Raw genomic sequence first — 15,534 nt, forward strand, 5'->3', positions numbered from 1 at the left:
TTCTTGTGCTGCAAGAAATATTTGATCATAGAAACAAACCCAGATTATTTTAAAAATTAGGCTAACTCGTGAAGGTTTCTTAATTTTTTAACTTTATTTTAATTGGTGGGTTTGGACAGGCGATTAAGTGTGGTACTGTGCGTTTTTTGTTTACTTTTTATCTCACACTATAATATTACTATAATATCTAATCTCACCGCCACCGTTATTTTTACACTAACTGCAGGGAAATACACCGCCCATCCAAACCCAGCTTCACAACGTTTAATTTTTATTAAATAAAGTTTAGAATTTGAGTATTATAGGTTAAAGATGAAGTTTAAAATTTATTTTAAAGAGTGACAATTAAATTATAAATTTATAAATCAATTAAATATAATTTTACCATTTCTTAATTTATTATTTCAAAATTATAAAAAGGATTAAATTGAAATTTTATTATTTTAATAGGTCAAAGTGTAATTTTACTATTGCATTAATTTATATAGAATTCCAAATTTTTTTTATAGAAAAACCCTAACCATTCAACTTTTCAAATTAAATCTTGCTTCGTCGATGGCGGCGCTGGCCTTCAAGCTGGTTACTGGTCGTGGTTTTTTCAACATCATTTTTCTTTTTATTTTGCTTTTAATCTCTATCTAAATTATTGTGGTTTTATTCTGTTCATATTATTCGTGGCTTTGGTTTGTCCACTTTGTTTTATTTAAAAGTAGTTTGTGATTTTTTTTAAATTTTTAGTTATGTTCGAGTATATATGTGAGATTTGTCCATATAAGGGTGTCATTAAATCTATTAGGAATCATGCTTAAAGGGCTTTATCATGATTGATCATAGTGATGGTAATAGATTTGAGGTGATGAAGAGGAGGATAGACCATTTGAGATTTGGCCTTTTATGCATCATTGATGTGGTGGGTCTCTTGGGGCTTTTGACAGTTTTTTCAACCATGATGGTGATAGATCTAAGGTGATGAAGAGGAGAATGGGCCATTTGAAACGTGGCTTTTTGCGCATTACTGATGCGGTGGGTCTCTTGGGGGTTTTTGATAGTTTTTTTTTGTTAATCGGTGTTTATCGTCGGGTTGATTTGATGATGGTAGGGCTAGGATTTTTGTTTTTGAATTATTTCAATGTTGCAATGACTATCATTTGTACTATGTGTTTTGATAATTGGGAGTAGGAGTGAGATTGTTAGAGATTGAATTCAAACTCTCATACTTCTTGACACTAAGCCAAGAGGTTAATGACATTGTTCATGGTTATTAATAATAGTATTTTCTTCAAAAACAAAATAATTCTTTTTGGGCAGGCCCTTGCTTACTCCTAGCACTGGTGGTGTTCTCGATTTTGAATCTACTGCTTCAAATTTAATTAAAACCCAAAAGTAAGAAAAAGAAAACAATACATTCCAAAGAATTCCAAGTCAGGTTGATACTAAAATATTCATCATCTTTTTTCTGATCAATCCCCCAAAGGTGCCAAAAGAGGGAAAATAAAATCAAAAGAAATGCCTGAAAGTCAATGAAATAGAAAAAAGGCAGAAGACCCAAAATTTCTTTTGGGTGTAAAGAACATGGAAGGATCCAAAAACTGCTAGAGTTTTCCCATTTGCCATTTCCCCGTAGCCAAAAGGGAAAAACAAAGTTACCCCACCTTTACTTGTTAGAAAGGGGCTTTGCATACGCAATCAAAAGCTTTCAATAAAGTCAAAAATTGAAGGTAGGTTTGGATCTTTTCTTCTTATCATTATCCCACCATCCTGCACAAAGGCTTAATCCTTCTGTCTCAGACAATAAATGAGTGAAACGCTCTCCTTTCGACATCTGTCAACATTTGGTGGCTTCTCACTTGTTCTCTTTGCCCTTTAGACTCTCTGTCCCCGAACCATATATAGACAGAGTTGCCCCCTCAAGTTTCCACCCTGCATTTCACACTTACATATTTTCAAGACTCTTGTGTGTTGTATATCCATTTGCAAATATGGCTCATTCAGATTCAGACCCACCTCTCCTTAACCATTATGGTACACTTTTATGCCACTCCACTCAATGGGATGAACCTCAAACCCGAGTTACCATGGAAGAATGCCAGCTTCCATTGATTGACTTGTGTGATTTAGGCAGTGACGACGAAATGGTTCGCCGAGCTTGTGCTGCCGCCATTTGCAAAGCATCATCGGAATGGGGCTTTTTCCAAGTGGTGAACCATGGCATTAGCTCTCAACTAGTCGACAAGATGAGATGCGAGCAAGTGAAATTATTCCGAGCACCCTTTGAAACGAAAGCCACCAGTGGACTGTTGAATAATTCTTACAGGTGGGGAAGCCCTAGGGCTACTTGTCCTAACCAATTCTCCTGGTCCGAAGCTTTTCATGTCCCTCTCACCAAAGTCTCGGATGAAGCTTGCTATGGAGACTTCAAATCTTTAAGGTACACTAAAACTATTAAAAGTTAAAACACCCTTGCATTCCCTTTGTGGGGATTTTTAAGTTAGAGGTCTAAAGTCTAATCCAAAATCCTCTGGTTTTGTACAGGGAAGTGATGACATGTTTTGCAGCAGCCATGTCGGAGCTGTCGAGGCTTCTAGCAGGGATCCTGACTGAAAATCTGGGCAACTGGAAACAAGCATCGATCAGCAACATATGCGACGAAACAACATGTTTCCTTCGCCTGAATCACTACCCAGCATGTCCAATATCTCCGGAGATTTTCGGTTTAGTGCCTCACACCGACAGCGATTTCCTAACGATTCTTTGCCAAGATCAAGTTGGAGGGCTTCAACTCATGAAAGACTCCAAATGGGTGACCGTCAAACCTAACAAAGATGCTCTTATAGTCAACATTGGGGACCTTTTCCAGGTTCAAACAAATCCAAACTTTTTCTCTTTCACTGTCAACATATTATTAATTTAATCATTCTAAATTCTAAATCCCCAAACTATAATTTTCTACAGGCATGGAGCAATGATGTTTACAAAAGCGTGGAACACAAGGTGGTTTCCAATGCAACAACGGACAGATACTCCATAGCTTATTTCCTTTGCCCTTCTTACGATTCTTTGATCGAGAGCTTCGTAAAACCTTCCATTTACAGAAGATTTACTTTCAGGGAATACAGAGAACAAGTTCAAGAAGATGTCAGAAAAACAGGGTACAAGGTTGGCCTTCCCAGGTTTCTACTTAAGGGCTCCGAGGACTTAACAACAACAACAACAGAGTCAAATACTAGACTATATATTCCAAGCATAACAGCCAAGAGCTAAACGAAATCCTATTAGCATAATTTAACACAAGTTAAAAGAGAAAAGAGAAACTAATATGTTTATTTGTATTCTTAATTTTGATTCAAAAGGGGGATATTGTATTTTGGTGTTCTAGTAATGTATATGGAATTTTATGACTACTATAAAAGATAGGGCAGTTTGAGAAATTTGTTCTTTTAACTGTTGCCAACTGAATACAATTATAGATAGACATGTCCACCGAATATTCCGGGAATTATTTTAAAGAATGTGAACAAATGATTGATATGTCTATATTTTTTTCAAGATGCTTGGTTAATGAGCAACTTTTTGAAGCTATAAAGCCTACAGGGTAGGCAAATCTTTGTCAAGCTAGTAAAAATATGGACTTTGTGTCGTCTTTTAGATGGGTATAACTGAACATGCCCACTATCTTTAATAATAGTAAAAAAAGGAACAAAGGGAAACTTCAAAACGAGGAATGAAACAGATCCTAAAAGTTCTGTATGTAACTGATGCACGTGGAGATATGGATCTCTTTTTTCACTCTAATGAGTAAAATCCTCTCTGGCTGCCCACCTACCCTCACCAAATGGCTTCCGATATCACTGTTATCACTGTTAGCAGTCTTAAGTTGGCCTCTTTGAAAGCTCTAGTCTTCATGCTTATGTGTGGACACAACTTGTTTGGGCAGTTTTAATGGTTCTTCTCCAGCTTCATCACGCACTTCTACACATAGAGATTGGCAAATTGCTTCTATCAATATGACGATCACTACACTCTTGTAGCTCCCAGTGCCAAACTCTTATGGGACTCTCTCCACAATGCCTATGTGAATACACAAGTTTTTAGTTTGTCCGACCAGCTTGCTCGACTTTCCAAAGAATCTTGCATAGCCGCTAATTATTTACATCAAGTTCGCTCTCTTTGAATGAACATGCCATTGTTGGTGCTCCAGTCTCTAATGACGAGTTGAGTGTCAAAATTCCCTATGGTCTAGGAGTAGAATTTTGCAAAATCACTTGTTGTATTGGGATAAAAAATAGTAAATTTATTGCTGTTTATCACAATGCCATCTATATTACCTACTTGCACTATCACTTCGATCACCAAATACACACTTTAACACATTACATAAATCATGAGACATTCGTATATTTGTTTGCTATTGTATTTAAAACATAATGGTTTTTGGCTGCGCTGATCTAGTCAAGTCATCCCATACTAATACTCAACCTCGAACTAGAACATCCATCAGTCCTTCACTATGAAGTAACATACAATGTACCAAGCTAAAGAGTTAGAACCATCCCCATCACGCCGCATTACTAACTGCTAAGAAAAACACATACAGAAAAGACAGGCTTTCATTGCTAAATGCTCAACAGCTGAGTTCCTCTGTCTCACCCATCATCATTCAATACCCTAACTTGGGGGAATACAGACCGACCCCACCATCCCACCTTAACCCCATAGGTTAAAAAGTTTAAAAACTGACGTATACACAAACTAAATTCAGCTGAGTTCATGCATCTTTGAAGGAGTAAACATCATTGTCCCCATCGAATAAATCCACTTACATTTACCTGAGCCACACTTTTTTCAACATAGTCATAAGCATTTTCACATACTTTTGAGAACCCAGTACAAGACATCAACCGAGGAACAATCTAATCAATGTTTACCCATAAATATCAGATGAAATATACTATCTATGTCTACCACATTAAAAACTGAGTCCAAAATGCTGCAGGCTCCAATATCTCATGATATTCCAAATACATAGAAAAAGTTTAAGAATATTGAACATACTGAACCTGTATCTTACATAGATCGATATCTGACATTTATATTTGAGTGCGAATAACATAGGTATTAATATTATCAAAGAAACCAGCACTTGCATAAGCTAACTTGCAAGTTGCATTACAATGTTCCTAAAGATTACCAAAAGTATCTCATCATGGTTAAGTGCTACTAGTCATCAACCTGTTAAGACCACCAAAGAAAGCAGATTGATAAGAATTCAATTATACCTAATTAAAGTGGTATATCATAAAAGCCTCAAGTCACTTAATCAAACCAAAAGCAGTCAAAAGCTCTCAATTCAAAGAAACCAAAGAGGCGATACATATTATTAAAACTGTAATTATTCTCAGATTTGAGTGCACTTAACTGAAAGGATGTTTGATAAATCCAAATTCATAATAACCTTTGACCTTAGCAGCACTTAAAGTGTAGATATCCATTGTACATAGTCAAATGTTGTGCTCCTAGATTCATAAATCTATCCCAGTTTCTGGAATAATGTTAAAAAGTAGGAAAGATGTTGTCTTTCATTACAACTGCAACAAGATTTAGCAAAATGAAAGACAAGATCTTACATACTGATACATGAAAAAGGCTTGTTCAAATGAAAGATCATGTAGAATCACGGTTGTTGCATATCAATTGTATGGAGACAGATTTTTCTTTAATAAAGGACTCATAAGCGGATCCATCATGTCCAGCTGGGCTGATAGTGGGAATTAGTTGGTCACCAGCAGAAGTAAACAAAAGACTGGTATGGAGGTATGGAAGTTAAAAGAGTTTCGACTCAGTGTTTGACACTGGTTGACGGCTCCCTAAGAGGCGAGTTGACTCATGTTTTTCTCGTTTTGAGACTTTTGAGTTGGATCATTAGTTGTTTCATGAACAAGTGATCTTTGATTAATGGCAATATAAGATCAACAAATATTAAGTATTGCACTTATAAGAAGAACGCAGGTTCAAACTTCAGAGACAACATTATTACTGTAAAACGTACTTGAAAGATAATAATAATAATAAAAAAGAAAAGAAAAACAATCGCATTATAAAAGAACATTCTGACTCAGTTTTGGAAGAGGCTCAAGTTCTTGCAACATATATGACAATGTCTTTATCAGCTTTGGCATACTGTCAATTTGAATATTGGAATCTATATTCATTTATATATTTTGTTATTATTTAATTTTATATTTTACTTTAAGATGTTTAGCATAAATTCGATTATAGTTGCTTCAACTACAAAAGTGAGCGTTTTATTCTGAAGTAAAAGTGTAATTTTTTAAAGAAATTAATATTATTAATAGGAACTATGAACAATAATTGTAACAAGTCAATTCTGCCGGCCCACTAAACAAAATAATATAATAAACAAAACCAAATAAATAAACAGTGCAGTCCATTTACAAAATGTCAGACCCAAATTACATTAAGCCTAAACAGTCCAAATTAACAAAAAAACCCAAATAGCCCAATGGCCCGTTAGCCTAAACAATGTTCAGAAACAGAAACCCTAATCTAGCCCTCTGGCGCCGCACGTCCCCTACGTCAGCACGCTGCCGCCAACTGCTACCGACAACCACCACCTGCAAAAGAATGAAAAGACAGAAACCAAACATGCAGAAACAACACAAGAAGTAGTACGAAATAGTAGAAAAAAATAAAAAAATAAAATGTAAAATCGGCTCTAAAAGCCTAAAAATAATAGATTGTAATTGTCTTTTTTTGAAATAGAAATCGAACAAAAAAAACACGGAAAAAGAAATCATCAAAACAGAATGCAAAAAATCTTCAAAAGGTGACTGTTTTATCTGCTATATTTTTTAAGAAAACAAAAAAATAAAATAAAAAATTTTACCTGAACGCAGCTTCGTTTTCCAATGTCGAGAGCATGCGAGGATATCGTCGCCAACGAAAGACGGTTCCTTTCGGCGTATGGTCTTTGAATTGTTTTCGATTCACCGGAGGACCACGTCGGAAAGGAGTGCGAGGAACCGAAAGGTTTTCTAGTCTTTTTTGGGTATTTTGAATATTTTGGCTTCCGATCTGGGGCTGGTCTCAGAAGCCCCAAGACGGCGTCGTTTTAGAGCACAACCCAAGACCCGACCCAGATACTAGCAAGATCCGCGTGTTTTCGTAAAAATGGGGCTAATTCTGCTTCAATCCTTCCGCCTTTTTAATATCTTTCAATTTTGTCCCATAGCTTAGTATTTTGTACTTCTATTTTTACCCCTCTATTTTTTTTGTGATTTAATCCCTCGTTCACTGTGGACCCAAAATGGGAAGGACACGAGTGATGTGGATGGGATAATGCCCTTTTTGGTCCCTCTTCATTTTCTCGTTTTAATTTAAGTCCTTTATTTCTTTTTTTACATCAAATTTTGCTGGATTTTTAATTTGGTCCTTTATGCCCCTTTATTTATTTCGCAATTTATGCTGTAAACCTTGCTTAGATTTCAATTTAATCCTTAATCTACTTAATTTCAATCCTTTTTATAAGCTGTTTTATTTATTGTTATTTGTTTATTCATTTATTATTTCTTCCACCTTCTTCCATAATTAAAATTTATTTATTTATATTACTTGTATGTGCTTTTGTATTTTATTATTATTTTATTATGCATATTAGTATTATACCATTATTATTACAAATTGATGTTGCATTATTATTATTCTTCATGATATTATTAAATAAAATATTACTCATGTCATAATCATTATCGTTATTATTATAATCAATTTGTGTTGCATTATTACTTTTAGATTATCGTGATCTCAGCTACCTACTTAGTACTTATTATTGTTTTTATCATGATCATTTTGATTTTTCTTCTCTTTATTCGCTTAGCCGTTTTATTTTTATTTTAGTCCTTACCATATTTTACCTTAGGTTTAGATATATTTATTTGTTCAATCGTGTATCATATTAAATAGTGAATCCGTTTTTACACGACTTATAAGAAATAATTAAAATTAAGGCATTGTTCCGTATTTAGATATTCGAAAAGTCATGCTCTAACTTATAGGGTTCGACTTTCTCTTTGAACCTAGATAACCGAACATTCCTTTTAAAATTAAAACACATGAGATTTAAATAGTAATTAAAATAAAGAGCAAGCTTATTTTCGAGGATTCGAAATGTCGTATCCTAACTTACGGGATATGACTTTTTGTTACCTCGAGATAAGAGGGCCTTTTACATATGTTTTGATTTATTCAAGTGATTTTATTTAAAAATAACATTATGCAAAGTGGGATCGCGTTTTAAATTCTCTTCAAATTTTTAATTTTCGATACTAAGACATCGAGTAATCAATTAGGTACCAATTTTGGGCGTAACGAGGGTGCTAATCCTTACTCGTGCGTAACCGACTCCCGTTCTGGATTTTGTAGACCAAAAATTATTGTTTTAGTAAATCAAGCATGTTATTAAAACAATCAAATTACGAGATGATCCGATCACACCTCATAAAAAAGATTGGTGGGACTTCATCTTTGTTTTCAAAATATAAGTCTATTTTCGAAAATAATAATACAAAGATATGATATATAGTACAAATGATAAATAAATCACTATAAATTAATGTATAAATATTATGTCGGCAGAATAATCTGAAAAAATAAAGGACAAATTGGCATTACATAGGAATAATTAAGAAACAAACTAGAGATGTATCAGCTTGACCAAATCGTTGAAATTTGCATCCTAGCCTCGTCATCATCAAATCAATTTAACAATGAACACCGATCAACCAAGAAAAAATTGCCAAAAGCCCTAAGAGACTCATCGCATCAGTAATGCATAAAAGGTCAAGTCTCAAATGTCCTATCATCCTTCTCATCATCTCGAATAAATCATTATTATAATCTCTCATGATAAAGCCTTTTGAGAATGATATGGATCTAGCGGTACTCTTTATATTAACAAATCACATATATTCACCAGAATATGACTAAAAATTAAAAGTAAATAAAATAAAATCATGAAACTGTGGATAAAATAAAACCACAATAACGTGGATTGAAATTAAAAACAAAATAAAACTTAAAAAATAAAGTATTAAAGAAACAGCAACTAACAACCAGTTTAAAGGTTGTGGCGACTGTACAAAGTAAAGGGTTAATTTAAAAAGTTGAACAGTTAACTGAGAATCTCTTGAGTATAAAGTCAATCATTTAAGTGTGAATAAAAGGGTTAAGAAGGTAATATTTTTACTTATTTGTTTCAAAATTAAATTGCTCACATTTCTATTAATTTGCTCTTAAGCTATGGTATAGGACCCTCAATTAATTAAATCTAAATATTCAAAAGAATAAATAGAAGCTTGCTAACATATATAACCACAATTAGAGTGGTAAGGTGATCTTTGGCAGGAAATTTAGTACTTATTTGATATTTTATTGAAAATATTAAATCAATTAAAATTAATATTTTCAATGTTTTAATTTTTAAGCACAATCTATAATAATAATAATAATAAGCAATTTATAGAATCTTTTAATGAAAAGTGTGAAAATAATAAATACATTATGTATATTTTTTCAATTCTTTTATTTTATTTTATATTTTTAATATTATCCTTTAAATGCTTTTCTTTTAAAATTTTAAAATTATATTTATCAAATTATTTAATCATATTCAACACTTTTTTTTAATTTATCAAACAATGCCCTATAATGGTAAGTTAATTTATCTGTATAATTTAGGTAAAGCCCCGGTCAAAGTTTATATATTTTGTAAACTTATAAAAAAAATAAACAACAACAACAACAACAATAATAATAAAATGCATATACAATAGACTTGTTTGTCGATAAGGAATTTGAAGAATTTTAAACTTAGCACGATGTTACTAAATGATGAACCCTTTGTCCTTTCATCATTTTATGTACACGGTTTCAATTTAATTGTCACTCAGAATTTTAGTAACATCATCTTGAAGAGTTTCACACCCCTTAAAAGTTCTCTTAAAAGTTCTTGAGCTTATGAAATTTGACTCAATTCCTTCTCCACAATAATTGAATCTTAAGCTCTAGAGTAGAATAGTACATTAAATTTAAGAAACTTACAAGGTATAGGTAAACTTTAGGAACTTGAATTGTGTGCATTATTTATTCTTTAAAATGGCTATTGTACCACCCCTCACCCATCTTGATATATAGTAGGTGCTACCGGAGTACTTTGCAAACCATAGTCAAAATTTTCCTTTAATAAAACACCATTTGGCAACCTTATAGATTTTCTTTAAAACAATTTTCAACATTTAAGAAAGTGTAATATACAATTTTGAAATCATTTTGGGTCATTGAATACATGTTGAACCCATTTAGATCATAAACCAAATGTTTGAGGCTTATCGGCTTAAATTGGGGTCTTTTAGGTGAGAGGAATAGGAGCTTTACTAAACTTCAAACTTTAATTTTTTTTTATAAAGTCATTAACCCAAGTTTATGGCAGTTAAAATCCTTTAGAGACAATTTAAAATCATTTTAAAGATGTTCTAGGGTGATTGGAGGTGCACTTGTTTATGATAGTTTGGGGCACTTGTTTCAATAGAAGTGCTATGTACCGATACAAGTGCTCCAAATAGCATATTCAAATATTTTGCCTGACTAGGGTAAATATTGTTGCTATGTATTTTACTGATGTCGCTTTATTATGATGGCGACATAGGTCCATTGTAACACCCTCAACCCGTATCCGTCGTCGGAATTGGGTTACGGAGAATTACCAAACATATCAGATAACTTATAACTAATTCAAAAATAAATAACATATATAGCGTACTTTAATCAATACATCACCCAGATACATGCCACATTATTAAAAGAAAGATACATCACTAAAATTTCTCTGAGGTCGGGATTGCTCTGGATGTTGGACTGGACACTGGCTTTCTACTAACCTGCGCACGGAAACAACCGTACGCTGAGTATGGGTATACTTAGTGGTATTACCATAATTCAAATTTATAACATTAATCGATAAATTATATACATTTTTATTTAATGTCTACAATTATTCATTATTTATCTCATACTTAAAATCAACTTGATAATTAATAACAATAAGCAATATTTTAAATCTTGTATTTAATCGTATTCATACCTTATTTCACTATCTCAATTCCATTGAATTTTTCACATCTCATTCCAATAGTTCATTTCAATTCATATACAATTCATTCAATTTATCACTATATTCAATATCAATTCTATTGCAATTTGTACTCACTAATATTATATAACAAATATTTACTCTTAATCACATCATGAACTTTGGGTTCATATCTTCAAATCTCATATCTCGATTTCTAATTCACATATCAATTCACAATTTCACTTTCTCATTTCTTTCCATAGCTCAATCAATCACACTTATTCAAAATTTCTCATTTCAATTATTTACCCCTATTAACAAGACTCAGACCTTGACAGATACACGGATCTAACCAAACACACCAGAATATCCAACCTAACACACCCGGAATAATATAAATCTCCTTTACACACCAGTATATCATATCCTCCCAAACATACCAATAAGGCATTAGACGCCTCTTCGGATAAACCGAAGCATATATTAACAGAATCATCTTCTTGGCCGAACTACAAATCTCCTCATCACATCACAAATCCTATGGCATGTCATTCGTATCCAATCTAGTCCGATAGGCTAATAGGGTATTATTTTACTTTTCCAATTTCGAATTCATTTCCACAACAATTTCAAATATTCAATCAATTCAAAACATCTATTATTTCAATTCACAAACAATTCAATATCATTTAATTCAATATCGATATTCACCTTATTTTTATTTATTAAACATATTATTCAAAATTCAATAATTACTATTAATAAATTCAATACCAATACGCATTTTTTAATTCAATTTTATCATTTTAATCAATTAACCATCAAACATTAAAATTTCTTAACGAAACTTTAATACTACCTAATGACACTCGTAAATATTTATAAAAATATTTACGGCTCGATTTATAATATCAAGGTCTCGATACCTCATTTTCACCCAATTTACCTAATAATTTCTTTTAAATAACAAAATTCACTAATTCAAAAATATTTCTAAAATCACGCTTAACTTATAATTATTAATTAATAAATTTTTCTAAATTTTTCATCGGATTTAGTGATCTCAAATCACTGTTCTGACACTACTAAAAATTGGGTTGTTACACCTATAGACGAAAAATGAGGTGGAGCTACCATTGGAATTTAGGAGAAGTTCTAGACTGAATTCAAGAGGTAGTTTTACCCAGAGTATGTCGAGGATGAGGCTCAAGCTAAGTTGTGTCGGCTTATGCAATAAGGCATAGTTAAGGAGTATGTGTAACAGTTTAGTAAACTCATACTCTAAATTTCCGATTTGGGTGAAAATAATGCATTTTTCTTCTTTATGAATGGGCTGAAGTTGTGGGCAAAGTAAGAGTTGCAACATCAAAGGGTCAAAGAACTTTCCAAAGCTATGACCGTAGCAGAATCCTTAATTGAGCTTGTTCTAAGGAAAGACAAGTTTGAGTCTTCCAAGCCCAAAGAGAAGGGAAATGGTGGGGGAGATGAAGAATGACGAGTTGAGAATAGTAACGACAATAGTGGTAATGAGAAACCACATAATTGGAAGTGGAAGCCCAACAACAAATAGAATGGGCCAGTGAGATGTTTTTTTTTTGTGATAGTCCACATATGGTAAAGGACTGTTTGAAATGATCCATGTATTTTTCCATCGAAAGGGATAATGAGCCAGTTAAAGCATCGATGAAGCTCGATTCGATCTTGAGTTTTGTTGAAGCCAAGAGGGTTAGAGAAAAGAAAAGAAAAAGTCAATGAAATGTTTCTTATATTGTGGACCACATAAGATACGGGACTGTCCAGAGTAGAGGTGTTCATGGGCCGGGCGGCCCGGCCCGGCCCGACGGCCCGCCCGAAATATGGGAGGGTTTGGGTAAAAATATAGGTCCGAAATATGGGCTTGGGCAAAAAAATGAGGCCCGATTAAAAATGGGCAGGCCTCGGCACCACTTTTTTGGCCGGGCCCTACCAATAATAAATATTTTTTTAAATTTTAAAATACTTTTAAAATACTTTTTTTTTAATTTTTTTAATTTTAAAATATTTTTAAAATACTTTTTTTAATTTTAATTTTAATTTTAAAAATAAATTTTTGGTATTTATTTAAAAACTAGTAATTCAAGGGGGCTTATGAATTTTTTCCTAAGGGCCTCGACAAAATTCTAGGCCCATATTTCGGGCCGGGCCTGGCCCGGGTCCTAGGACCCGGGCCAAAATTTTTTTCTGGGCTCGGCCCGAGCCCGGCCCATGAACACCTCTAGTCCAGAGCAATCTAAGCTATCCACAAGATCAGTAAAGAAGAGGAAGTGAAGCTGGAGAGTGAGGCTTTAAAGCTTGGGTCAATGATACTCAATTCATTAAAATCAAAGAGGGATAGTAAGTAGAAAAGGTTAATATTTTTGGACATCGACATCGCAGGCTGTAGGAAGAGTGTTTTTGTTGATATAGGGGCATTAGACTGGTTTATATCGGATAAAGTTATGGGTAAACTTGGTCTCTCAGTTAGCAAATCGACCAAGAAGATTAAGATTGTAAATTCTAAAGAGTTCCAACTATGGGAGTAGCATAAGAGGTTGAGCTACAGAACAGTCAATGGAAAGTCAATGAAGACTTCAAGGTAATTCACCTGGATGATTTCGACTTTGTTCTTGACTTAAATTTCCTTGACAAGATGAATGCTCTGTTGGTTCCTTTTGCCAATTGTATATGTATCTTGGATACTTGACAACAATAATGCATTGTGCTAGTGAGTCAAAACATGAGGGATGAAACCAAGGTATTTTCGACAATCCAACTAGTCAAGGATGTTCATTGTGATAAGAACATTAGCTTGATAGATTGGAGTGCTAACAAGACCTCCTTGGAAATACTATAGGTGTAGAAATTTGATATGAAGACTGTTTTAGTAATCATTGGGGTTACCACCTATGAGTGAGGTGGATTGTGCATTAGACTTTGTGAAAAAAGTAGTGATGCAAATTGGACAGTTAAAACAAGTAAATGCCATGAGCAAGGTACATCTCAAACACTTTCTTAGTGTTTTACATTATGACTTACCATTGTCTTGGTAAAGACACATAGGTTCTTTCAAAGTTTTGAAACGGGTAAACTAAGGGGCTTACAAAGCAGAGTTTGTGACAATACTCAAGGTTAACCCAGTGTTTAATATGGGTATGCCAAATTCTTTTTGTATGGATCAGGGGGATGTCGGTCGAGGCAAGTCACAATGGGGGCAAGTAAGAGCAATGATCTCTTTTGATTGAGATGTACAAGAGAGAAATGCAATTCAAGTTAGATGATTCATTGGGAATCAGTCGAGGTAAATGTTTCAAAAGGTGAAACTGCCCAATAGAGAGAATGGTTAGGAATCAGTCGAGGAGTTATGGCAGTTTCGAGACAAATCAAACATGTGTCATTCTGAGGACACGATAAGGGCGTCACAAGAATGGGTAGGGGAGAATGCCACAGGTCACGGATCAAAGCCTATGACGAATGTACACAAACCATCCCTTAAAGGTCAATTAATTCAATAGGGTTCATTTAACCCACTTGAATTGACCCGATCCGTGGAACATAGGGAGAAACCCATCTATTTGAAGCTTTGGTGGCCCAATGAAATGCACTAGTAAAACTAGAGTTTCCACGGTAATTATTATAAATCCTAAGGGATAAAAATTGTATAGAGTTTAAATCTTAAGGGATAAAACTCTTATATTGTAGATAGGCACTAATCTCAACTGTTGATATAATTCAATTTTCACCGTTGGATCTGGGGAGTTCAACTATAAATAGGTCTTCCCCTGATTTGCAATCATCTTATTGTACTTGACTCATTCTTGAGTTAAAGGATATATTTAAGAGTATTTACTCAAACACCTTGTGTACATTACTTTTTTGTGGTTTTTTAGTTCTTTCGCTTTGAGCTAATTTTTGCTATATTTCGGTACCTTATAGAATTTTTGTAAAAATTCTCATCCTTTGAGAGTTAGACGGATTTAGACAAATTTGAAGCAAAGAAATCACCTAAAACCCCACAATTTGCTAGACTTAAGTTCCAGCCCCATGATATTTGCCTATTCTTAAGGTTTCATTCAGTGGGATTGATGCCCTTATACAAAGGCTCAAAGCCCTCAAACAGATGGAATTTCATATTCTTTTTCTAAGGTTAAATATAAAATTGGTATTCGAACTTGTCCATTCTCTTAGATTGGTATCCAAACTTTTCTTTCATCAACTAAATCGGTACCCAAATCAAACGTGTTAAATTCATGACAGGTGGTAGAATAAGATTGTAACACGTGGCATAAATGATATATAATCTAAAAATATTTAAAATTTAATAAAATTAAAAAACATATAATATTCAAAAAATTATGAATTTTTATATGATA

The 15,534-nt window shown here is 33.5% G+C and overlaps 1 protein-coding gene and 1 long non-coding RNA gene across 3 annotated transcripts; one reads left to right on the top strand and one right to left on the bottom strand.

Moving 5' to 3' along the window:
* The first annotated feature begins 1,904 nt into the window (after positions 1 to 1,904).
* LOC105784535 (gibberellin 2-beta-dioxygenase 6) lies at positions 1,905 to 3,428 on the top strand. Of its 2 annotated transcripts, XM_012610445.2 has the most exons (4): positions 1,905 to 2,428; positions 2,533 to 2,857; positions 2,953 to 2,991; positions 3,108 to 3,428. In XM_012610445.2, exons 1-4 carry the CDS (start codon positions 1,980 to 1,982, stop codon positions 3,180 to 3,182), a joined length of 888 nt encoding a protein of 295 aa, XP_012465899.1. In that variant the 5' UTR covers positions 1,905 to 1,979; the 3' UTR covers positions 3,183 to 3,428. The 2 variants fall into 2 exon arrangements, with proteins under 2 accessions (XP_012465899.1, XP_012465898.2); XM_012610444.2 differs by having other exon boundaries at positions 1,906 to 2,428; positions 2,953 to 3,428.
* Positions 3,429 to 6,411: 2,983 nt separating this feature from the next.
* On the bottom strand, positions 6,412 to 7,205 carry LOC105784536 (uncharacterized). Its single transcript, XR_001130564.2, has 2 exons — positions 6,905 to 7,205; positions 6,412 to 6,632 (listed from the first exon to the last, which is right to left on the bottom strand). It is a non-coding gene; the product is annotated as an uncharacterized LOC105784536 (long non-coding RNA).
* Positions 7,206 to 15,534: the final 8,329 nt, after the last annotated feature.

This window comes from Gossypium raimondii, chromosome 13 (assembly GCF_025698545.1).
Source record: "Gossypium raimondii isolate GPD5lz chromosome 13, ASM2569854v1, whole genome shotgun sequence".
Classification (NCBI taxonomy): domain Eukaryota; kingdom Viridiplantae; phylum Streptophyta; class Magnoliopsida; order Malvales; family Malvaceae; genus Gossypium; species Gossypium raimondii.